Source organism: Coregonus clupeaformis, unplaced genomic scaffold (genome assembly GCF_020615455.1).
Source record: "Coregonus clupeaformis isolate EN_2021a unplaced genomic scaffold, ASM2061545v1 scaf0084, whole genome shotgun sequence".
Classification (NCBI taxonomy): domain Eukaryota; kingdom Metazoa; phylum Chordata; class Actinopteri; order Salmoniformes; family Salmonidae; genus Coregonus; species Coregonus clupeaformis.
Genome location: NW_025533539.1, coordinates 547353 through 573352, shown reverse-complemented (window position 1 = coordinate 573352; position 26000 = coordinate 547353). Strand labels below are relative to the sequence as shown.

At 46.4% G+C, this 26000-nt stretch overlaps 1 protein-coding gene across 1 annotated transcript; it reads left to right on the top strand.

Annotated features, from left to right (window-relative positions):
* Window positions 1–15: 15 nt before the first annotated feature.
* On the top strand, window positions 16–9252 carry LOC121545275 (rho-related GTP-binding protein RhoA-A-like). Its single transcript, XM_045213166.1, has 5 exons — window positions 16–89; window positions 3976–4131; window positions 4479–4599; window positions 7352–7482; window positions 8515–9252. Exons 2-5 carry the CDS (start codon window positions 3976–3978, stop codon window positions 8686–8688), a joined length of 582 nt encoding a protein of 193 aa, XP_045069101.1. The 5' UTR covers window positions 16–89; the 3' UTR covers window positions 8689–9252.
* Window positions 9253–26000: the final 16748 nt, after the last annotated feature.

Here is a 26000-nt window from a genome sequence, read left to right as displayed (position 1 = left end):
ATGCTGCCGGGGCGTGGCAGGCCCAAGTGGGCGGGGACTTCAGCTTGGACCGGAAGAGAAGAGACGAACACAGAAACGGCTAACAAACGGTAGCATAACTTTACATCTATTCCCTTTTTAACTGGCTTTATCAAATAGCAGTAAGGTAACAGTACATTGATAACTGTGCGTTCGTAAATTAACTCTGTCCATCTACTCCGATTTCAGAGCACTCTCGTCTTGAGTGTGCCAGAGAGCAGAATAACTGAGGAATTTATGAACGCTCAACACCCGTTGAATATGACCGGTGTCGGTAAACGTCGGCAAAAAAAAAAGCGTCATTAAATTGTTGCCAGCAGCACAGTTACAGACACCAAAGCTCTTGATAACATGAAAACAGCCTAACCAGCTCTGCTAGGGCGAGTAAAATGGTCAGAGTGAGGTTGTTCTCTCATTATGTGTCTGGGAAGTAGCTAGCAAGCTAGCCAACGTTAGCCGGTTAGCTTGACTTGCCGGAGGTCGGATCAACTCCTCGGATTTACGAACCGAAAATCTTGACAACTCTCTGAATCTACGACAGTCATAGTAAATGAGTAAATGGTAAAGTCGTAGTAAATGAGCTAGCCACTTCGTATTCGCTGTCTCTTTACCCCACTAGCTAATTAGCTAGCTAGCTAATGTCAGCTAATAACATTAGCTTGCCAATCTTAGCTAGCAAACTACAGTAGCTAAAACATTTATCCTGATAGCTGCAGGACAAACATTTTAACGATTTCACTCATATCTAAATCATAGCACGTTTTTGGGCTCATTCAGTAGTTTTTACCTGATACCATTATTTTTCAACAGGATTATACTTTAAGTACTGTTTACAGTGCCTTCGGAAGGTATTCAGACCCCTTGACTTTTTCCACATTTTGTTAGGTTACAGCCTTATTCTAAAATTGATTAAATTGTTTTTTTCCCTCATCAATCTACACACAATACCCCATAATGACAAAGCAAAAACAGGTTTAAAAATGCTTAATCATTTATTAAAAATACAAAACTGAAATTTACATAAGTATTCAAACCCTTTACTCAGTACTTTGTTGAAGCACCTTTGGCAGCAATTACAGCCTCGAGTCTTCTTGGGTATGACACTACAAGCTTGGCACATCTGTATTTGGGGAGTTTCTCCCATTCTTCTCTGCAGATCCTCTCAAGCTCTGTCAGGTTGGATGGGGAGCGTCGCTGGACAGCTATTTTCAGGTCTCTCCAGAGATGTTCGATCGGGTTCAAGTCCGGGCTCTGGCTGGGCCACTCAAGGACATTCAGAGACTTGTCCCGAAGCCACTCCTGGGTTGTCTTGGCTGTGTGCTTACGGTTGTTGTCCTGTTGGAAGGTGAACCTTCGCAACAGTCTGAGGTCCTGAGCGCTCTGCAGCAGATTTTCATCAAGGATCTCTCTGTACTTTGCGCCATTCATCTTTCCCTCGATCCTGTCTCCCAGTCCCTGCCTGCTGCCACCACCACCATGCTTCACCGTAGGGATGGTGCCAGGTGTCCTTCAGACGTGACGCTTGGCATTCAGGTCAAAGATTTCAATTTTGGTTTCATCAGACCAAAGAATCTTGTTTCTCATGGTCTGAGTCTTCAGGTGCCTTTTGGCAAACTCCAAGCGGGCTGTCATGTACCTTTTACTGATGAGTGGCTTCCATCTGGCCACTCTACCATAAAGGCCTGATTGGTGGAGTGCTGCAGAGATGGTTGTCCTTCTGGAAGGTTCTCCCATCTCCACAGAGGAACTCTAGAGCTCTGTCAGAGTGACCATCAGGTTCTTGGTCACCTCCCTGACCAAGGCCCTTCTCCCCCGATTGCTCAGTTTGGCCGGGCGGCCAACTCTAGGAAGAGTCTTGGTGGTTCCAAACTTCTTCCATTTAGGAATGATGGAGGCCGCTGTGTTCTTGGGGACCTTCAATGCTGCAGACATTTTTTGGTACCCTTCCCCAGATCTGTGCCTCGACACAATCCTGTCTCGGAGCTCTACGGACAATTCCTTCGACCTCATGGCTTGGTTTTTGCTCTGACATGCACTGTCAACTGTATGACCTTATATAGACCGTTGTGTGCCTTTCCAAATCATGTCCAATCAATTGAATTTACCACAGGTGGACTCCAATCAAGTTGTAGAAACATCTCAAGGATAATCAATGGAAACAGGATGCACCTCAACTCGATTTCGAGTCTCATAGCAAAGGGTCTGAATACTTATGTAAATAAGGTATTTCAGTTTTTTATATTGAATACATTTGCAAAAATGTATAAAAACCTGTTTTCGCTTTGTCATTATGGGGTATTGTGTGTAGATTGATGAGGATTTTTATTGATTTAATCCATTTTAGAATAAGGCTGTAACATAACAAAATGTGGAAAAAGTCAAGGGGTCTGAATACTTTCCGAAGGCACTGTATATTACAAAAACATACATTGAAAATGATACTATTGCTGCTTCCAGTTGTCATGGCTTTTTGATTTATGGCCGAGTGTCCAAATTCAGAATCAATATTCTGAAATGTCGTGATATTTTGAAGACCAATATATAAATTACTCCATGCACACGTGTCACACTTGTGTTCAGATTACTTTTATTTTGCTAAATTATACATTTTATAAACTGCACATGTGCTAATATTTACCAAGTGGTCAGTCAAGACTGGAATTGATTAGCTTGTTCCGCTGTAATCAAAAGCGTGCGCAAATGAAACACTCGCATCGATATTGTATTGAAATGAATGGAACTGGGACAATAACCCTCGGCGACATGCACCGTTTATCTTCTAACAGACAAACCGCCATGACCTTGGCTAAACTACATACAGAGTATCTGTCGATAGATGACAACCTGTCGTAGCCATTCATCAACGTATATTATCAATTTAATGATTTCGGTAGATGGCCAATACAGAAAAGGAAACGACAGTTTTGACTGGATATTTTTAACGAATCACCACCTATTCATCGGGACGGTTTCATTTGAATGATGGCTCAACCCGCAAATCCAACAATTCATGTGAGGCCAGAGATGTATATGGGACGAGCGCCCAAATTATTTCAACAAAAATAAATGTGTATTAGTCACATGCACCGAATACAAGTTTACTGTAAAGTGCTTGTTTACGAGCCCTTCCCAACACAGTGGTCTGAACGGACTGGCGCATATGACGGAACACCGCTACTAAACCAAAGATATTGATCTATTTTAAGCAATTGATTTTGCAAGATCGTGATGACTATAAAGTTTAATACTAGCATAACCAATCTGAGGTAAAAAGGTTGTGTATTTCCTGTAATCCTTGTCTGGTGAAAACGTTAGTCTGTAATGTAGCAACATCCAAGTCGCCCTCGCAAAAGAGGTTTTTAACCCCAATTGGTCTTACCTGGTTAAATAAATAAATACAAAATGATCTGTGATAATGAAAATTAGCGTAATATAAAATAATTTATGTCAAACTAATTCAATATTTCGATTTAGGATCATGATAGTAAATTAAGCACAAGCTCATTTTTTGCAACAATTACATATATTTCTCACTACTTTAAGCATGGAGAGAGTTTTAAAAAACGAGTTAGTTAACAAGACTAGAGCTTCCAAAGTGACTGCAGCAGCTTGAACCTTTGAGCTCCCGACTTCCCTGGTCATATTAAAGAGAACAGTGTATTTGATTCATATATGAACAAAACTCTCTGCTCAATATGAAGACATGTTGATCTGTAGCCCTACAAAGGACTCTGCGCATGGGCGCCATACCATTAAGGGCTAATTGATCAGGTGAATCACGTGTGATAGTGCAGGGCTAGAAAGAAAACAATTACCTCAGGCCCAGTGCTAAGAAAACCTAGTACCTGGTCTCCGTAGCAACCTACCAGCCTGACAGTTAGGTTTGCCCCCATGCAGACTAAACTGAAGCAGATAGATCATGCAGTGGTAATAATATGTGGAAATCCCCCCATGTAGATGGCAGCGATCAGGAAGAAGCTGGTGATAGTGGGAGACGGAGCGTGTGGGAAGACCTGCCTGCTGATCGTCTTCAGTAAAGACCAGTTCCCAGAGGTCTACGTTCCCACCGTGTTTGAGAACTATGTGGCCGACATCGAGGTGGATGGAAAACAGGTGAGCTTCAGCCAGGGGCCGAGTTCCAAACCAAACTGAGCTTCAGCCAGGAGCCGAGTTCCAAACCAAACTGAGCTTCAGCCAGGGACCGAGTTCCAAACCAAACTGACAATGTCCTCATCCTCCTTGGGGCCCAATTCCATACCAGCCCCTAGTTGTTTAATATTTTAAACAACATGCCCAGATACAAGATGGAATGTTGACCAAATGGATGACATTTATCCAATGCTCTCTCTCTCGCTCTCTCTCTCTCTCTCGCTCTCTCTCTCTCTCTCTCTCTCTCTCTCTCTCTCTCTCTCTCTCTCTCTCTCTCTTTCTCGCTCTCCCCCTCTCCCTCCCTCTCCCAGGTGGAGTTAGCGTTATGGGACACAGCAGGACAGGAGGACTATGACAGACTGAGGCCTCTCTCCTACCCCGACACCGACGTTATACTCATGTGCTTCTCTGTTGACAGCCCCGACAGCTTAGGTAATACATACGCTAATGCTGCGTTTACATAGGCAGACCAATTCTAATCTTTTTTCAGAAGTCACATCATTAGTTAAATAAAGTCCACCTGTGTGCAATCTAAGTGTCACATGACAAAGAGACCAAAGGTAAGGAGCTGCAAAGCTCCACAGCGGAGATTGGAGTATCTGTCCATAGGACCACTTTAAGCCGTACACTCCACAGAGCTGGGCTTTACGGAAGAGTGGCCAGAAAAAAGCCATTGCTTAAAGAAGAAAATAAGCAAACACGTTTGGTGTTCGCCAAAAGGCATGTGGGAGACTCCCCAAACATATGGAAGAAGGTACTCTGGTCACATAACACTCAAATTGAGCTTTTTGGCCATCAAGGAAAACGCTATGTCTGGCGCAAACCCAACACCTCTCATCACCCCGAGAACACCATCCCCACAGTGAAGCATGGTGGCATCATGCTGTGGGGATGTTTTTCATCGGCAGGGACTGGGAAACTGGTCAGAATTGAAGGAATGATGAATGGCGCTAAATACAGGGAATTTCTTGAGGCGAACCTGTTTCAGTCTTCCAGAGATTTGAGACTGGGATGGAGGTTCACCTTCCAGCAGGACAATGACCCTAAGCATACTGCTAAAGCAACACTTGAGTGGTTTAAGTGGAAACATTTAAATGTCTTGGAATGTTCTAGTCAAAGCCCAGACCTCAATCCAATTGAGAATCTGTGGTATGACTTAAAGATTGCTGTACACCAGCGGAACCCATCCAACTGGAAGGAGCTGGAGCAGTTTTGCCTTGAAGAATGGGCAAAAATCTCAGTGGCTAGATGTGCCAAGCTTATAGAAACATACCCAAGAGACTTGCAGCTGTAATTGCTGCAAAAGGTGGCTCTACAAATTATTGACTTTGAGGGGGTGAATAGTTATGCACGCTCAAGTTTTCTGGTTTTTTTTGGTCTTATTTCTTGTTTGTTTCACAAGAAAAACATATTTTGCATCTTCAAAGTGGTAGGCATGTTGTGTAAATCAAATGATACAAACTCCAAAAAAGGTTGTAAGGCAACAAAATAGGAAAAATGCCAAGGGGGTGAATACTTTCGCAAGCCACTGTATGTAACGATGTACAGTACCAGTGAAAAGTTTTAGAATACTAATTCCAGGGTTTTTCTTTATTTTTACTATTTTCTACATTGTAGAGTAATAGTGAAGACATCAACACTATGAAATAACACGTATGTCTTTCATGTAGTAACCAAAAAAGAATTAAACAAATCAAAATATATTTTATATTTGAGATTCTTCAAAGTAGCCACCCTTTGCCTTGGTGACAGCTTTGCACACTCTTGGCATTCTCTCAACCAGCTTCATGAGGTAGTCACCTGGAATGCATTTCAAGTAAAAGGTGTGCCTTGTTAAAAGTTATTTTGTGGAATTTCTTTCCTTCTTAATGTGTTTGAGCCAATCAGTTGTGTTGTGACAAGCTAGGGTGGTGTACAGAAGATAGCCCTATTTGGTAAAAGACCAAGTCCATATTATGGCAAGAACAGCTCAAATAAGCAAAAAGAAACGACAGTCCATCATTACTTTAAGAAATGAAGGTCAGTCAATCCGGAATTTTTTTTTCAAGAACTTTGAAAGTTTCTTCAAGTGAAGTCGCACGAACCATCAAACGCTATGATGAAACTGGCTCTCATGAGGAACGCCACAGGAATGGAAGACCCAGAGTTACCTCTGCTGCAGAGGATAAGTTCATTAGAGTTAACTGCACCAATAAGAAGAAGAGACTTGCTGGGGCCAAGAAACACGAGCAATGGACATTAGACCGGTGGAAATCTGTCCTTTTGGTCTGATGAGTCCAAATTTGAGATTTTTGGTTCCAACCGCCATGTCTTTGTGAGACACAGAGTAGGTGAACGGATGATCTCTGCATGTGTGGTTCCCATCGTGAAGCATGGAGGAGGAGGTGTGATGGTGTGGGGGTGCTTTTCTGGTGACACTGTCTGTGGTTTATTTAGAATTCAAGGCACACTTAACTAGCATGGCTACCACAGCATTCTGCAGTGATACGCCATCCCATCTGGTTTGGGCTTAGTGGGACTATCATTTGTTTTTCAACAGGACAATGACCCAACACACCTCTAGGCTGTGTAAGGGCTATTTTACCAAGAAGGAAATCGCTCTGGGTAAGTCGCTCTGGATAAGAGCGTCTGCTAAATGACGAAAATGTAAATGTAAAAAAATAATGGGATGCGTCATCAGATGACCTGGCCTCCCAATTGATATGGTTTGGGATGAGTCGGATGGGAGTGTGAAGGAAAAGCAGCCAACAAGTGCTCAGCATATGTGGGAACTCCTTCAAGACTGTTGGAAAAGCATTCCAGGTGAAGCTGGTTGAGAGAATGCCAAGAGTGTGCAAAGCTGTCATCAAGGCAAAGGGTGGATATTTGAAGAATCTCAAATCTCAAATATATTTTTATTTGTTTAACACTTTTTTGGTTACTACATGATTCCATATGTGTTATTTCATAGTTTTTATGTCTTCACTATTATTCTACAATGTAGAAAATAGTAAAAATTAAGAAAAACCCTTGAATGAGTAGGTGTTCTAAAACTTTGACTGGTAGTGTACTTATAGCTTGATTCCAACTCTCCTGATGAAGACAACAGTCAGCGGAGTTGGCTACACACACACACACACACACACACACACACACACACACACACACACACACACACCTAACATGTCTCTCTCTCTCCCTCCAGAAAACATTCCAGAGAAGTGGACTCCGGAGGTGAAACACTTCTGTCCTAATGTTCCCATCATCCTCGTGGGCAACAAGAAGGACCTGAGAAATGACGAACACACACGCAGGGAGCTGGCCAAGATGAAGCAGGTACACACATCCTTCTCCCTGTAGCAGAGACATGGCTAACTGGGTTTTAACTCTTCACTGTCTCTAAAAGTATATTTTTCAGCTAACCTCTCTCCCCCCACCCCTTTCTCTCTCTCCCCCCACCCCTTTCTCTCTCTCTCCCCACCCCTTTCTCCCCCCCACCCCTTTCTCTCTCTCCCCCCACCCCCTTTCCCTCTCTCCCCCCACCCCTTTCTCTCTCTCTCCCCACCCCTTTCTCTCTCTCCCCCACCCCTTTCTCTCTCCCCCCACCCCTTTCTCTCTCTCTCCCCCACCCCTTTCTCTCTCTCTCTCTCTCTCTCTCTCTCCCCCACCCCCTTTCTCTCTCTCTCCCCCACCCCTTTCTCTCTCTCTCTCCACCCCTTTCTCTCTCTCTCCCCACCCCTTTCTCTCTCTCTCTCCACCCCCTTTCTCTCTCTCCCCCACCCCTTTCTCTCTCTCTCCCCACCCCTTTCTCTCTCTCTCCCCCACCCCTTTCTCTCTCTCTCTCTCTCTCTCTCTCTCTCTCTCTCTCTCTCCCCCCACCCCTTTCTCTCTCTCTCCCCACCCCTTTCTCTCTCTCTCTCTCTCTCTCTCTCTCTCTCTCTCTCCCCACCCCTTTCTCTCTCTCTCTCTCTCTCCACCCCTTTCTCCCCTCACCCCTTTCTCTCTCTCTCTCCACCCCTTTCTCTTTCTCTCTCTCTCTCCCCACCCCTTTCTCTCTCTCTCTCTCTCTCTCTCTCTCCACCCCTTTCTCTCTCCCCCCCACCCCTTTCTCTCTCTCTCCCCACCCCTTTCTCTCTCTCTCTCCACCCCTTTCTCTCTCTCTCTCTCTCTCTCTCTCTCTCCACCCCTTCTCTCTCTCTCTCTCTCTCTCTCTCTCTCTCACCCCTTTCTCTCTCTCTCTCTCTCTCTCTCTCTCTCTCTCTCTCTCTCTCTCTCTCTCTCTCTCTCTCTCTCTCTCTCTCTCTCTCTCTCTCTCTCTCTCTCTCTCTCTCTCTCTCTCGCTCCCCCCACCCCTTTCTCTCTCCCCAGGAGCCAGTGAATTCGGAGGAGGGCAGAGACATGGCTAACAGGATCAGTGCGTATGGCTACCAGGAGTGTTCAGCCAAGTCCAAGGACGGAGTCAGGGAGGTGTTTGAAATGGCCACCAGGGCGGCGCTACAGGCTAAGAAACGTGGCAAGAAGAACGCCTGCACACTCTTATAGGCCCTGGGGAGAAGTTGTGGACCAGTTTTACCCTCCCCAAATCCATTGGTAACCATTAGGGATGGGTAGGCTTAAAACGGGTCTCAAATCTGTGTCTGTGGGAAACTTCATATAGAAGCCCTTTTATAAGGCGTGTATCCCAAATGGTACCATATCCCCTAGATAGGGCCCCTAGGGCCCTGGTTAAAAGTAGTGCACTATATAGGGAATAGGGTGCCATTTGGGACTGGAGATTGTGGAGGTGAGGGGTTAAGACCAGAAAGGGTTAAATGCTTAATGTTTCAATACGCTAGATCTGAAAGAAATGGATAGGTATCAACAGTTAATCGAATAAAATCCCAATCAAAGTTAATTTGTCATATCCACTGGATACAGCGGGGTGTAAACGGTACAGTGAAACGCTTGCTTCTCTCAACAGTGCAGTAACCAACAAGACATTTCCATTTGATGTTTTAGTCATTTAGCAAACAGTCATCCAGAGAGACTAGCAGTAGTGGTTGCTCCCGAGTGGCGCAGTGGTCTAAGGCTGTGCCACTAGAGATCCTGGTTCGAATCCAGGCTCTGTCGTAGCCGGCCGCGACCAGGAGACCCATGGGGCGGCGCACAATTGGCCCAGCGTCGTCCAGGGTAGGGGACGGAATGGCTGGCAGGGATGTAGCTCAGTTGGTAGAGCATGGCGTTTGCAACGCCAAGGTTGTGGGTTCGATTCCCACGGGGGGCCAGTATAAAAAAAGAACAAATAAAAAATATAATGTATGCACTCACTAACTGTAAGTTGCTCTGGATAAGAGCGTCTGCTAAATGACTAAAATGTAAATGTAAAATGTAGTGCATTGATCTGAAGATAGCCAGGTGAGACAACGTTAGGTAAGTTAGAAAGAGGAGCTCCGCCTGGGTCGTGTTCATTTGGAACCAAACAGATTGAAAAAGGGAGGGATCTACCTGGACTTGTCTAATAAGAAACGCTTGTTTTTATTTTCTGTTGCAAAAATGTTCTGCTACAATATTCACTAATGAATACAACTCTTGACGGGCTAGGTGGAAATGTTAACATGTTGCTGTTACACCTATCCAATCCTGTCAGAACTACACTAGTGCCTAGGGGTTAATTTGGGGAAGATACTGTGGACAGGGCGGGTTTGATATGAAACTGTGTATAGGAGATGGGGGTGCGTCCCAACAGTCTGTGGACAGGGCGGTGCCATGAGGCCTAGAGGAGGAGGAATGGGGAATGTATAGGAGATGGGGGTGCGTCCCAACAGTCTGTGGACAGGGCGGTGCCATGAGGCCTAGAGGAGGAGGAATGGGGAATGTATAGGAGATGGGGGTGCGTCCCAACAGTCTGTGGACAGGGCGGTGCCATGAGGCCTAGAGGAGGAGGAATGGGGAATGTATAGGAGATGGGGGTGCGTCCCAACAGTCTGTGGACAGGGCGGTGCCATGAGGCCTAGAGGAGGAGGAATGGGGAATGTATAGGAGATGGGGGTGCGTCCCAACAGTCTGTGGACAGGGCGGTGCCATGAGGCCTAGAGGAGGAGGAATGGGGAATGTATAGGAGATGGGGGTGCGTCCCAACAGTCTGTGGACAGGGGCGGTGCCATGAGGCCTAGAGGAGGAGGAATGGGGAATGTATAGGAGATGGGGGTGCGTCCCAACAGTCTGTGGACAGGGCGGTGCCATGAGGCCTAGAGGAGGAGGAATGGGGAATGTATAGGAGATGGGGGTGCGTCCCAACAGTCTGTGGACAGGGCGGTGCCATGAGGCCTAGAGGAGGAGGAATGGGGAATGTATAGGAGATGGGGGTGCGTCCCAACAGTCTACTGTGGCTTCCTCTCCTGGTCAACCCAGCTGTCTAGTGCCTTCATAGAGAGAAAGCTGTCGAAGGGAATTTGGGCAGACATATAGAATAATACATCTTTTAGGTTTTGACATGACACAGTCGTGTTGGGAACAGTGGTGTTGGGAAGGGGGGGGGGTCTTATGTTATGAACCAAACGTGTGTGTGTGTTTTTGTGTTTAACCCTTAGTTGTGTCCCCTCAGCTCTACTTTATAAATTATTATTATTTGATCTGCTTCTTCTGGCCTGTACTCTAACTCAGGCCGTAGATCCAGCTCCGCGGGCTTGTGTGATCGTGTAAGACGTGTGTGTGTGTGTGGCGGTCAGTGCCGTTCAACATTAGTGATGACAATTTTTTTTCATGAGCATGGCCTTATTTCTATTACAGCATATTGGATGACTGTCATTCATATTCCATTCACCCAGCTCAACGTAACATCGATAGGTTTAGGCTACTACATGATACTCGAATTTGCCCATCATGAAGTTGCTACAACCCAGCCCAGTGTTTCCCAAACTCGGTCCTGGGGACCCCAAGGGGTGAACTGATTTTAAATAATCAAAGCTTAATGATGAGTTGATTATTTAAGTCATCTGTGTAGTGCTAGGGCAAAAACCAAAACCCTTGGGGTTGCCAGAACGAGTTTGGGAAACACTGACCTAGCCTATAAATGAAAGTTTATAACGTAGATTGACAGGTCGAGAGAGAGAAATTGGCGTAATCATGGTGACAGACAGTGACACATTCAATACAGCCTTGCACACTCTTTCTTGCCTGCATCTAGTTGATCTGGGGTGTTATCTTTAGTCCAAACTGTTTTTGTTGCATTTGCTTCCGTTTAAGAAACGTTTTGCAACAGATTCGGCGGATCACCCGCACACACAGTTCCCTTTCATAGCAGCCCCATACAAACCCAGTTCCCTTTCATAGCAGCCACGTACAAACCCAGTTCCCTTTCATAGCAACCACATACAAACCCAGTTCCCTTTCATAGCAGCCACGTACAAACCCAGTTCCCTTTCATAGCAACCACATACAAACCCAGTTCCCTTTCATAGCAGCCACATACAAACCCAGTTCCCTTTCATAGCAACCACATACAAACCCAGTTCCCTTTCATAGCAGCCATACAAACCCAGTTCCCTTTCATAGCAGCCCCATACAAACCCAGTTCCCTTTCATAGCAGCCCCATACAAACCCAGTTCACTTTCATAGCAGCCATACAAACAGCATCATCACTTTGATCGTTGTATAATTTCTTCTTGCATCTACGCGCTCTCCTCCTCTCACCTTTTCCCTTTGCTTGTGGACTCTCTCCTCCTCTCACCTTTTCCCTTCGCTTGTGGACTCTCTCCAAGCCAAACCTTTGTACCATAACCGCTAACCTCTCCAAGCCAAACCTTTGTACCATAACCGCTAACCTCTCCAAGCCAAACCTTTGTACCATAACCGCTAACCTCTCCAAGCCAAACCTTTGTACCATAACCGCTAACCTCTCCAAGCCAAACCTTTGTACCATAACCGCTAACCTCTCCAAGGCAAACCTTCATACCATAACCGCTAACCTCTCCAAGCCAAACCTTCATACCATAACCGCTAACCACTACACAGCCTACATCGTTGTCACCATATTAACGTTATAGTCAACAAACTAGAACTAAGGCGTTAGTAAACCCACAATCCAATCCATGTGTTCAGTAACACAGTACAGCAAGCAGTTTAGCAGTTACACCGGCGGGCCCTGGTGGCAATACATTTATGAAACCAAAAGCACCTTGACTTGGAAGAGTTGCAGTGTTGGATAGCTTTAGCCAGCTAGCATAAATAGCATTCCTCTCTGTTTGAGTCAGGTTGTTGAGTAGGCTAAATTAGCTGCATTAGCTAGGTAACTGAAAAGTAAACTAAAAATACAATGAAATAGCTCTTTCTCTGCTGCTTCTCCTTAATATTTTATGAAATACATTTGTTCAAAACAGTTCAACTATTGTTTTTTTCTCAGAGTCAACTACTCACCACACTTTATGCACTGCAGTGCTAGCTAGCTAGCTAGCTGTTACTTATGCTTTCAGTACTAGATTCATTCTCTGATCCTTTGATTGGATGGACAAGATGTTAGTTCATACTGCAAGAGCCCTGATACAGTGCTTTCAGAAAGTATTCACACCCCTTGACTTATTCCGCATTTTGTTGTGGATTAAATCAAGAACAAAAAAATCTCACCCATCTACACACAATACCACATAGCTCAATTGGTAGAGCATGGCGCTTGTAACGCCAGGGTAGTGGGTTCGATCCCCGGGACCACCCATACGTAAAAATGTATGCACACATGACTGTAAGTCGCTTTGGATAAAAGCGTCTGCTAAATGGCATATTATTATTATTATTATTATTATTATAACGACAAAGTGGAAATGTTTTTAGAAATGTGGATACACCATCCAAAGTGTAATAACTTCACTGTGCTCAAAGAGATATTCAATGTCTACTTCTTTGTATAAAAAAAAAACAATTAACCATCTACAAATAGATGCCCTACTTTGTGAGGCATTTGAAAACCTCCCTGGTCTTTGTGGTTGAATCTGTGTTTGAAATTCACTGCTCGACTGAGGGATCTTACAGATAATTGTATGTGTGGGGTGCAGAGATGAGGTAGTCATTCAGAAATCATGTTAAACACTATTATTGCATAGTGTTGTCCATTCAACTTATGTGACTTCAGCACATTTTTACTCCTGAACTTATTTAGGCTTGCCATAACAAAGGGGTTGAATACTTATTGACTTAAGGCATTTCATCTTTTAATTTTTTAATAATTTGTAAACATTTTCGAAAAACATAATTAGACTTTGACGTTATGGGGTATTGTGTGTAGGCCAGTGACCCGAAAAATCTATATTTAATCCATTTTAAATTCAGGCTGTAACACAACAAAATGTGTGGAAGGCCAGGGGTGTGGAAGGCCAGGGGTGTGGAAGGCCAGGGGTGTGGAAGGCCAGGGGTGTGGAAGGCCAGGGGTGTGAATACTTTCTGAAGGCACTGTAGGTTGGAGAACGTCCTCCGGAAGTCGTCATAATTACTGTGTACGTCTATGGAAGGGGGTGAGAACCATGAGCCTCCAAGGTTTTGTATTGAAGTAAATGTACCCAGAGGAGGACGGAAGATAGCTGTCCTCCGGCTACACCATGGTGCTACCCTACAGGGTGCTGTTGAGGCTACTGTAGACCTTCATTGCAAAACAGTGTGTTTTAATCAGTTATTTGGTGACGTGACTATATTTAGTATAGTTTTATCTAGCTTTTTTAATGTTTCACAATGTTTTTTGGGGGGGCTGAGAGTTTCCTTTTGCGAGGGTGGTTTTTGCCGGAACTCTCATTTTCTAACACATATGAACACTGGCGTTAATCACGCAGCAGACCAAATTACGCAAGATTTTACTTCTGGGTTAACAGAGATTACCCTTTTTAAAACTGGATGAATGGCTGTTTTACACTGTAGGTAATGCAGTTGTAAAACAAACAAATACACGTGTGAGCACTAAGTTGTTCTAATGTCAACTTATTTCAGAATAAATATAATTATTTTAAAAACGTGCAAGGGTGCCAATATATTAGAACTTAACTGTAGTTCTAGGGTTCCTATGGTTACTAACAGCTGTTCAGACTGATATAAAGATCTGCAAAGGATTTGATATTTTAGCATTTGAATATACGTAGATGGAAACAGTAATTTTCATGTTTTAAAGCCTTTGTGTTATGAGATATATGTGTGTGGGTTAATCAGTGGGAGTGATAGGGGGAGAGGAGAGTAGAGGAAAGGAGAGAAGGGAAGAGGAAAGGAGAGAAGGGTAGAGGAAAGGAGAGAAGGGTAGAGGAAAGGAAAGGAGAGAAGGGTAGAGGAACGGAGAGAAGGGTAGAGGAAATGAGAGAAGGGTAGAGGAAAGGAGAGAAGGGTAGAGGAAAGGAGAGAAGGGTAGAGGAAAGGAGAGAAGGGTAGAGTAAAGTACTATGGCGAGATTGAAACTTGATCTACAGAGAGCTGTTGACGTAGGCTGCATCTCAATAGTCTAAAGTAGTCTAAAAAAAAGTGGGTTTATTTAAAGGTTATTTAAAAGCAATTGACATTTTAGGGATAATTTCCGGGACACAGATTAATCCTAGTCTTGGACTGAAAAGCTATTTCAATGGAGATTCTCCATGACTGTAAGTCGCTTTGGATAAAAGCGTCTGCTAAATGGCATATTATTATTATTATTATTATTATTATTATTATTATTATTATTATTATAGTACAAGTCTAATCTGTGTCCGGGAAACCGGCTGGCCCTTAAAGTTTATTTCCATGTGCTACTTACTCCATTCTTCCCGCCATGTATTATTACTGATACTATTATATTATTAATGATATTATTATTTCATGTTTATCATTATTGCTTTTACTGATAAGGTATCTTTAACGTTGTGTAAAAACTTTACTGTTCTGTCCTGGTCTGCTTTTACTGTATTTGCAAAGCAAAAAAAAAAAAGTTTTCTTTTTAAAATCTTTACAAAAAAGTAAATTATATTTGAGAATATGAAACACTGGTTTACTTGGGGTTGGGGATGAAGACGACAATTGTACTATAAAGACATTTGGGGATTTCTTCTGAAGGCTTTTCAAAATAAAATTATTTTTAGGGTATTCAGGCTTGATTGTAATTTATTTCTCAGTCTTGATTGTGATTTGTTTGTTGGTTTGTTTCAGTACAGTGGGATGATTACTGTCAATGGATATTACCTGTTTTACGTTGTGGTGTGAAACAGTATATTCAGACCAGCCCCTACTGCAGGGATCATCAGCTAGATTCAGCCACGGACCAAATATTTGTGTAGTTTTTTATTTATTTACGGATAGTCAGGGGGCCGGAACAAAAGAACAAATAATTTGCAGACTGCAAATTCACCTTACAGATATATTTGACTAAAATATCATTTCTAACCTTGCTTACATTTATACACGATCACATATCTCTCTATTATGCGTGTGTAACAGTGTTGCTTCCGTCCCTACCTGGGTTCGAACCAGGGACCCTCTGCACACATCGACAACAGTCACCCTCGAAGGGCCGTTACCCGTCGCTCCACAAAAGTGGCGGCCCTTGCAGAGCAAAGGGAAACAACTACTTCAAGGTCTCAGAGCGAGTGACGTCACTGATTGAAACGCTACTAGTGCGCACCGCTAACTAGCTAGCCATTTACATTTACGTTTACATTTACGTTGTCATTTAGCAGACACTCTTATCCAGAGCGACTTACAAATTGGTGCATTCACCTTATAGCCAGTGGGATAACCACTTTACAATGTTTTTTATATATATATATATATATTTTTTTTCTTCTTTTTTTTGGGGGGGGTAGAAGGATTACTTTATCCTATTCCAGGTATTCCTTAAAGAGGTGGAGTTTCAAATGTCTCCGGAAGGTGGTGAGTGACTCCGCTGTCCTGGCGTCGTGAGGGAGCTTGTTCCACCATTGGGGTGCCAGAGCAGAGAATAGCTTTGACTGGGCTGAGCGGGAACTATGCTTCCGCAGAGGAAGGGGAGCCAGCAGGCCAGAGGTGGATGAACGCAATGCCCTCGTTTGGGTGTAGGGACTGATCAGAGCCTGAAGGTACGGTGGTGCCGTCCCCCTCACAGCTCCGTAGGCAAGCACCATGGTCTTGTGGCATTTCACACCGGTTACACGTGGGAATACTTTGGAACAGATTTTCAAAATAAAAATCACTTGGAGCTGATTTGCTGGTGTTTTTACAGTATTGTATGTCCCCCAACAAAAATTCAGCTCAGAAAACTTGGGGGGCCAAATAAAATCCCCATCGGGCCAAATTCGGCAGCCAGTTGGGGAACCCAGCCCTACTGATTTGTGAGTAGGAATGTAATTCAATATATTGTAATACATTGGAATATGTATGGAATATGTAATATATTGTATTGTAATACAAAGTATAATGTAATGTGTTCTAGTACCTGCAATGTAATAGTAGCATGTAGCAGTACCGACATGAACAGATAAAGCAGAATGTGGTCCTCTGTAGCTCAATTTGTAGAGCATGGCGCTTGTAACGCCAGGGTAGTGGGTTCGATCCCCGGGACCACCCATACGTTAAAATGTATGCACACATGACTGTAAGTCGCTTTGGATAAAAACGTCTGCTAAATATTATATTATTATAGCAAAGTCAAACAGGCAAAAACAAGGCAGACTAACTGAGGAGTGAAGATTCTAACAGTTTTTCCAGATTTATCATAACTATAATAATAATAATAATATAACCACATTAATATGGCTCTTCCGTCCTGTCCTGCTATTAAATACAGTAGTTATAATGACCTTGAATGATTCGCAGCCGTCCAGTCATATTCACGGAGAGAGTAAGTCTGCGCTGTGTACACCAATGATATAGTCGGATTAACTATTAACCCCGCCTATCTGCACAACACGTGGCCGTTGTTGCCTTGGGAACCGACCTAGCTAGCTAGCTAGCTAACACACCGGTACAAACCTGCAGATGTAGCTAGCTAGACGAATATCGTTACACCGAAACATTTACTTGAACGCGAGGAAGGTAAAATATTTATAATTTGCAGAATAATGTCGACTATCGTATTTTACATTGTCGATATTCTGTCAAAACCGTTAATAGAGGCTGGTCCTACTAACCACCTTCACAGCACTATCAGCTGACCGTGACTAAATATTACTCCTATTACTTTCTGTATTATGTTTGGAAGTGTCGTAGTAAATATATAATGTTATAGCTTGGTCTGACTAAAATCTTGTGCATGACCCATCTTGTGTTGGGCCTTTGTATTTAATACAATGCACAAGAGACTTCTATCTTGTCAGCCTTATCAGCAGGTGGCTATGGACAACACCCACGCCATAGGTCTCTCAGTTCTTCCAACTCACGAGTTCTTGCTCTGAGGACACACACACACACACACACACATCATCACTGATAAACACACACACACACACACACACACACACACACCACTGAAAAACACACACACACACACACACCACTGTTAAACACACACAAACACACACACACACAAAAACCCCCTTCTCTTAGGCTGAACATCTGAAGACAGAGAACCCGACTCAGAGCCAATGCAACAGTGACACTAGCCTGGAGGTGACCTCGCCCAACTCATCAGGACCAATCAGAAGATCAGAACTACTAGAATCAACCTACTTTATTTTATTGTATAAAATGTCAGCACACAATGTTTAGGGGCTCTCGCTCAGATATCTCCCTACGAGATTGACGAACGGGTCCGTGCACGCTATTTACAGATATCTTTACCTCTGAATAAACTGCCTTATATTATACAATTATCCACCTTGTCCGAAAGTCTCTACTTGGTCTCCGTTCTCCAGTAAACTTGTGATCATCAACAGAAGTAATCGCGGCTATTTAGCTAGCTGCAGTTCAAAATTATTCTTATGTGCATCAGTGCACCGTTCAGTCAGTGGTGGTTTCGTGTGTCGGACTATCAGTCGTCTAGAAAGGGTATTCATCGGTGCCGATGGGTCGATATTCACTGCCCGTCCATCGCGATAGTAACAGACTATACAGTTGGCATTAGAAGGCACACCATTGACAGCGCATGAGACGATGAGACAAGAGGAGTCAACAAACAGTAAAATAACTGACGTGTAACACATTTAAAATGTAATGAGTTCTTTGACCTCCAACCTCAGCAAAACCTGGAACAGAGGTCGTCTCAGCAGGAGGGGGGAGCGGGGGAGAGGGGGAGAGGAGGGACAAAGAAGGGCTCCCCATCGAACCACCAGACACCAAGAAGAGGATGTACAGCCCCCTGTAAGCCCTGCTGTCTCTCTCTCACACACACAGAAAAGCTCAGCCAACACACACACACACACACTTCCACACATAACACGTTCTCTCCCTCCTCTCTCTTCTCTCCTCTCCCTCTCTCCCCCTCTCTCTCTCTCTCTCTGTCCTCTCCCCCTCTCTACTCTCCCTCCCTCCTCTCCCCCTCTCTACTCTCCCTCCCTCCTTCTCTCCCTCCCTCTCCCCCCTTCTCTTTCTCCCTCTCCCATCTTCTTTCTCCCTCTCCCACCTTCTCTTTCTCCCCCTCCCCTCTTCTCTTTCTCCCTCTCCCCTCTTCTCTTTCTCCCTCTCCCACCTTCTCTTTCTCCCTCTCCCCCCTTCTTTCTCTCCCTCCCCCCTTCTCTTCCTCTCCCTCCACCCTTCTCTCTCTCTCTCTCCCACCTTCTTTCTCCCTCTCCCACCTTCTCTTTCTCCCCCTCCCCTCTTCTCTTTCTCCCTCTCCCCCTTCTCTTTCTCTCCCTCCCCCCTTCTCTCTCTCCCTCCCCCTCTCCCACCTTCTCTTTCTCCCTCTCCCCACTTCTCTTCCTCTCCCTCCCCCCTTCTCTCTCTCCCTCTCCCCCTTCTCTTTCTCCCTCTCCCCCCTTCCCTTTCTCCCTCTCCCCCTTCTCTCTCTCCCTCTCCCCCTTCTCTCTCTCCCTCTCCCCCTTCTATTTCTCCCTTTCCCCCCTTCTCTTTCTCCCTCTCCCCCCTTCTCTTTCTCCCTCTCCCCACTTCTCTTCCTCTCCCTCCCCCCTTCTCTCTCTCCCTCTCCCACCTTCTCTTTCTCCCTCTCCCCCTTCTCTTTCCCCTCTCCCTCCTTCTCTTTCTCCCTCTCCCCACTTCTCTTCCTCTCCCTCCCCCCTTCTCTCTCTCTCCCTCTCCCCTTCTCTTTCTCCCTCTCCCCTTCTCTTTCTCCCTCTCCCCCTTCTCTTTCTCCCTCTCCCCATTCTCTCTCTCCCTCTCCCCCTTCTATTTCTCCCTTTCCCCCCTTCTCTTTCTCTCCCTCCCCCCTTCTCTTTCTCCCTCTCCCCCTTCTCTTTCTCCCTCTCCCCCCCTTCTCTTTCTCCCGCTCCCCCTTCTCTCTCTCCCTCTCCCCCTTCTCTTTCTCCCCCCTTCTCTCTCTCCCCCCTCCTCTTTCTCCCCCCTTCTCTCTTTCTCCCCCTCCCACCTTCTCATTCTCCCTCTCCCACCTTCTCATTCTCCCTCTCCCCCCTTCTCATTCTCCCTCTCCCCCCTTCTCATTCTCCCTCTCCCCCCTTCTCTTTCTCCCTCTTCTCTTTTTCCCTCTCCCATCTTCTCTCTCTCCCTCTCCCATTTTCTCTTTCTCCCTCTTTCTCTTTCTCCCTCTCCCCCATTCTCCCTCTCCCCCCTTCTTTCTCCCTCTCCCACCTTCTCTTTCTCCCTCTCCCATCTTCTCTTTCTCCCTCTCCCCACTTCTCTTCCTCTCCCTCCCCCCTTCTCTTCCTCTCCCTCCCCCCTTCTCTCTCTCCCTCTCCCACCTTCTCTTTCTCCCTCTCCCCCCTTCTCTTTCTCCCTCTCCCTCCTTCTCTTTCTCCCTCTCCCCACTTCTCTTCCTCTCCCTCCCCCCTTCTCTCTCTCTCCCTCTCCCCCTTCTCTTTCTCCCTCTCCCCCTTCTCTTTCTCCCTCTCCCCCCTTCTCTTTCTCCCTCTCCCCATTCTCTCTCTCCCTCTCCCCCTTCTATTTCTCCCTTTCCCCCCTTCTCTTTCTCTCCCTCCCCCTTCTCTTTCTCCCTCTCCCCCTTCTCTTTCTCCCTCTCCCCCTTCTCTTTCTCCCGCTCCCCCTTCTCTCTCTCCCTCTCCCCCTTCTCTTTCTCCCCCCTTCTCTCTCTCTCCCCCTCCTCTTTCTCCCCCCTTCTCTCTTTCTCCCCCCTCCCACCTTCTCATTCTCCCTCTCCCCCTTCTCATTCTCCCTCTCCCCCCTTCTCATTCTCCCTCTCCCCCCTTCTCTTTCTCCCTCTTCTCTTTTTCCCTCTCCCATCTTCTCTCTCTCCCTCTCCCATTTTCTCTTTCTCCCTCTTTCTCTTTCTCCCTCTCCCCCATTCTCCCTCTCCCCCTTCTTTCTCCCTCTCCCACCTTCTCTTTCTCCCTCTCCCATCTTCTCTTTCTCCCTCTCCCCCACTTCTCTTCCTCTCCCTCCCCCCTTCTCTCTCTCTTCCTCTCCCCCTTCTCTTTCTCCCTCTCCCCCCTTCTCTTTCTCCCTCTCCCCTTCTCTTTCTCCCTCTCCCCCCTTCTCTTTCTCCCTCTCCCCATTCTCTCTCTCCCTCTCCCCCTTCTATTTCTCCCTTTCCCCCCCTTCTCTTTCTCTCCCTCCCCCCTTCTCTTTCTCCCTCTCCCCCCTTCTCTTTCTCCCTCTCCCCATTCTCTCTCTCCCTCTCCCCCTTCTATTTCTCCCTTTCCCCCCTTCTCTTTCTCTCCCTCCCCCCTTCTCTTTCTCCCTCTTCTCTTTTTCCCTCTCCCATCTTCTCTCTCTCCCTCTCCCATTTTCTCTTTCTCCCTCTTTCTCTTTCTCCCTCTCCCCCATTCTCCCTCTCCCCCCATTCTCCCTCTCCCACCTTCTCATTCTCCCTCTCCCACCTTCTCATTCTCCCTCTCCCCTCTTCTCTTTCTCCCTCTCCCACCTTCTCTTTCTCCCTCTCCCCCCTTCTCTTTCTCCCTCTCCCCACTTCTCTTCCTCTCCCTCCCCCCTTCTCTCTCTCCCTCTCCCACCTTCTCTTTCTCCCTCTCCCCCCTTCTCTTTCTCCCTCTCCCTCCTTCTCTTTCTCCCTCTCCCCACTTCTCTTCCTCTCCCTCCCCCCTTCTCTCTCTCTCCCTCTCCCCCTTCTCTTTCTCCCTCTCCCCCTTCTCATTCTCCCTCTCCCACCTTCTCATTCTCCCTCTCCCCCCTTCTCATTCTCCCTCTCCCCCCTTCTCATTCTCCCTCTCCCCCCTTCTCTTTCTCCCTCTTCTCTTTTTCCCTCTCCCATCTTCTCTCTCTCCCTCTCCCATCTTCTCTTTCTCCCTCTCCCCACTTCTCTTCCTCTCCCTCCCCCTTCTCTCTCTCTTCCTCTCCCCCTTCTCTTTCTCCCTCTCCCCCCTTCTCTTTCTCCCTCTCCCCCTTCTCTTTCTCCCTCTCCCCCTTCTCTTTCTCCCTCTCCCCATTCTCTCTCTCCCTCTCCCCCTTCTATTTCTCCCTTTCCCCCCTTCTCTTTCTCTCCCTCCCCTTCTCTTTCTCCCTCTCCCCCACTTCTCTTTCTCCCTCTCCCCATTCTCTCTCTCCCTCTCCCCCTTCTATTTCTCCCTTTCCCCCCTTCTCTTTCTCTCCCTCCCCCCTTCTCTTTCTCCCTCTCCCCCCTTCTCTTTCTCCCTCTCCCCATTCTCTCTCTCCCTCTCCCCCTTCTATTTCTCCCTTTCCCCCCTTCTCTTTCTCTCCCTCCCCCCTTCTCTTTCTCCCTCTTCTCTTTTTCCCTCTCCCATCTTCTCTCTCTCCCTCTCCCATTTTCTCTTTCTCCCTCTTTCTCCCTCTCCCCCATTCTCCCTCTCCCCCCTTCATTCTCCCTCTCCCACCTTCTCATTCTCCCTCTCCCACCTTCTCATTCTCCCTCTCCCCTCTTCTCTTTCTCCCTCTCCCACCTTCTCTTTCTCCCTCTCCCACCTTCTCTTTCTCCCTCTCCCCCCTTCTCTTTCTCCCTCTCCCCCCTTCTCTTTCTCCCTCTCCCCCCTTCTCTTTCTCCCTCTCCCCCCTTCTCTTTCTCCCACCTTCTCTCCCTCCCTCTCTCTGTAGTGATTATACGGCTGGCAGTAGTCTAGGTGCCAGGATGCTGCAGGGAGGGGTGAAGAAAGGACTGCTGCTACGTCACATGCAAGTGGACTGACCCCTGACCTCTAGCCCCCGACCTTTAGCCCCCGACCGTTAACCCGCTCCAGGGTTCAGCACAGATCTAGGATCAGCTTCCCCTTCCCGAATCCCAATATTTTTTCCCTGTACTTTTTACCCCTTTACCCTCCCCAATTTCGTGACATACAATTGGTAGTTACAGTCTTGTCCCATCGCTGCGAAGGTCGAGAGCCACGCTCCCTCCGAAACACGACCCTGCCAAGCCACACTGCTTCTTGACACACTGCTCGCTTAACCCGGAAGCCAGCCGCACCAATGTGTCGGAGGAAACACCGTACAACTGGAGACCGAAGTCAGCGTTCATGCGCCCGGCCGGCCACAAGGAGTCGCTGGAGCGCGATGGAACAAGGACATCCCGGCCGGCCAAACACTCCCCTAACCCGGATGACGCTGGGCCAATTGTGCGCCGCCTCATGGGTCTCCCGGTCGCGGCCGGCTGCGACACAGCCCGGGATCGAACCCGGTTCTGCAGTGCCTTAGACCGATGCAGCACTCGGGAGGCCCCCGAATCCTAATCTTAACCATTAGTGGGAAAAATGCAAAACTGACCCAAGATCACTACTCCATCACTCCTCCATCACTCCTCCATCACTCCTCCATCACTCCTCCATCACTCCTCCATCACTACTCCATCACTACTCCATCACTCCTCCATCACTACTCCATCACTCCTCCATCACTTCTCCATCACTCCTCCATCACTCCTCCATCACTCCTCCATCACTCCTCCATCACTCCTCCATCACTCCTCCATCACTCCTCCATCACTACTCCATCACTCCTCCATCACTACTCCATCACTCCTCCATCACTCCTCCATCACTACTCCATCACTCCTCCATCACTCCTCCATCACTCCTCCATCGCTCCTCCATCACTCCTCCATCACTACTCCATCACTCCTCAATCACTACTCCATCACTCCTCCATCACTACTCCATCACTACTCCATCACTCCTCCATCACTCCTCCATCACTCCTCCATCACTCCTCCATCACTCCTCCATCACTCCTCCATCACTACTCCATCACTCCTCCATCACTCCTCCATCACTCCTCCATCACTCCTCCATCACTACTCCATCACTCCTCCATCACTCCTCCATCACTCCTCCATCACTCCTCCATCACTCCTCCATCACTCCTCCATCACTCCTCCATCACTACTCCATCACTACTCCATCACTCCTCCAACACTCCTCCATCACTACTACATAGATGTTTTATTCTACGTCGGTAGGAAGGAAGACACGAATCGATGCAGTGTGGCCTGGTTGTCACGGACAACTGCTCAAATCTGATCGCTGCACAGGAGGACGCTACAGGAGATCGACGCTACAGGAGATCGACGCTACAGGAGATCGACGCTATAGGAGATCAACGCTACAGGAGATCAACGCTACAGGAGATCAACGCTACAGGAGATCAATATGGAGCTGATCACCAACAGCGGCAAGCCACAGACGATAGAGAAAGGGATTGTTGATTCACTAAAGAACCACTGGCATAAACGATTTTCAACATGAGGTACTGAGAGTATATATGATATTACTATGGGAATAGGCCTTTCATCTGTTACATTCACTGATAACATTGACTCTAAATTTGACCACTAAGATATTTGATGTGAAAACAAGTCTGTGACTTGGTCCTTAAGAGCATTTGACTGGTCCCCGGAAGGGAGAAGGTTGGGAACCGCTGGTCTGGTCCCCGGAAGGGAGAAGGTTGGGAACCGCTGGTCTGGTCCCCGGAAGGGAGAAGGTTGGGAACCGCTGGTCTGTGCACCACATTTGTTTGATTGGAAACGGTATGTATGCCTTTGATGTCATGCAGAGAGAAAAAACTGTCCCAAATAGCACCCTAGTCCCTTTATAGGGCCCCGGTCAGCAGTAGTGCCCTAATATAGGGAATAGGGTGCTATTTGGGACTCAGCAGTAGTGCCCTAATCTAGGGAATAGGGTGCTATTTGGGACTCAGCAGTAGTGCCCTAATCTAGGGAATAGGGTGCTATTTGGGACTCAGCAGTAGTGCCCTAATCTAGGGAATAGGGTGCTATTTGGGACTCAGCAGTAGTGCCCTAATCTAGGGAATAGGGTGCTATTTGGGACTCAGCAGTAGTGCCCTAATCTAGGGAATAGGGTGCTAGGGTGCTATTTGGGACTCACACATAGTGAGGATTTTAGAATGACACTTTTTATTTTTTTACCCAGCTTGAGATGAGGACAGGACAGAACTGATTGACAGTGACCTGGCCTCCCATGTATAGTCTCAGAAATCCCAGACCTGGGGCAACAGGACATTGTTAATGTGGGAAGCAACCCGTCTCCCTAGGGAGACTATCCCACCAACAACACTACATAGTGTGTGAAGCAATAAGTCATATCATTCTGATGTCGAAAGACTGGAATGTGATGTAAACACAATGTAATGCAGGATTTGTTTCGGAAAACAAAGTTTTGCTTTTTATTTGAAATAAAACTCATGATCTTCCTCTTACTTTTCTGCCGTTGTTGTGATCAGGTGTGATCTGTCCATATTTACATTTACATAGCAGACGCTCTTATCCAGAGCGACTTACTAATTGGTGCATTCAACTTAGGATAGCCAGTGGGACAACCACCACTGGGGGAAGGGGGGGGTGTAGAAGGATTACTGTTAGACTATTCCAGGTATTCCTTAAAGAGGTGGGGTTTCAAGTGTCTCCGGAAGGTGGTCAGTGACTCCGCTGTCCTGGCGTCGTGAGGGAGCTTGTTCCACCATTGGGGTGCCAGAGCAGCGAACAGTTTTGACTGGGCTGAGCGGGAACTGTGCTTCCGCAGAGGTAGGGGGGCTAGCAGGCCAGAGGTGGATGAACGTAGTGCCCTCGTTTGGGTGTAGGGTCTGATCAGAGCCTGAAGGTAAGGAGGTGCCGTTCCCCTCACAGCTCCGTAGGCAAGCTGATCATATCGACATGATCAGGTGTGGCTGTCCATCTTCAATCCCATGTTTACCATTTGGGATGCATTCATTAGGGGAAGCTACATACAACATACTAGTAGTGGTGTATTCTCACTTGGTATTGTGAGTCGGACTCTGTGAATGTATTTCTACATCACTGTTGCCTTGTCTTTCCAAAGATGGGTTTGCACAAGGTGTGGTTCAGAAAAGAGGAATGACATTGTGTCAAGTGAAGGACGTGCAATCTAACTCTACTCTGGGATGTATTTGCCTAAATATCTACACTTTTTTTATGTGAGAGAAAAATATGGTATGGCACTGGTTTGAAAGGAGTTGTCCCAAAAGATACAGCTTCAGTTGACGTGTTCATTTTGATTGAAACTATTTGCGGAGGCAAAAGCCTGCAGGTCCAATACAAAAAGAAACTAATACACTGTGGCTCCACAAATGTAATGGATCTTATATGAACTGTTCCACATGGATCTTATAACCCATGATCCTGATTATACAAACACCATTTGACTTTCTTTCAAAAACATTTCTGGCTGTTATTTTTCAAGCAAAGAAGTAAAGATTTATCCTGCTCACTCTGAGACCACTACTAGCGCATCTGACAGCTGGTGTCGTTCCAATGGAAACGAAAACAGACGGCTCTGGCTTACTTGCTTGTAAAACTCAGGTAAGGGATACTTTTCAATATTTTAAAACAGCAGAAGCATAGCTTGCGCATCCATAAGGATAGGGGATGCTAAGCTTTCCCTAA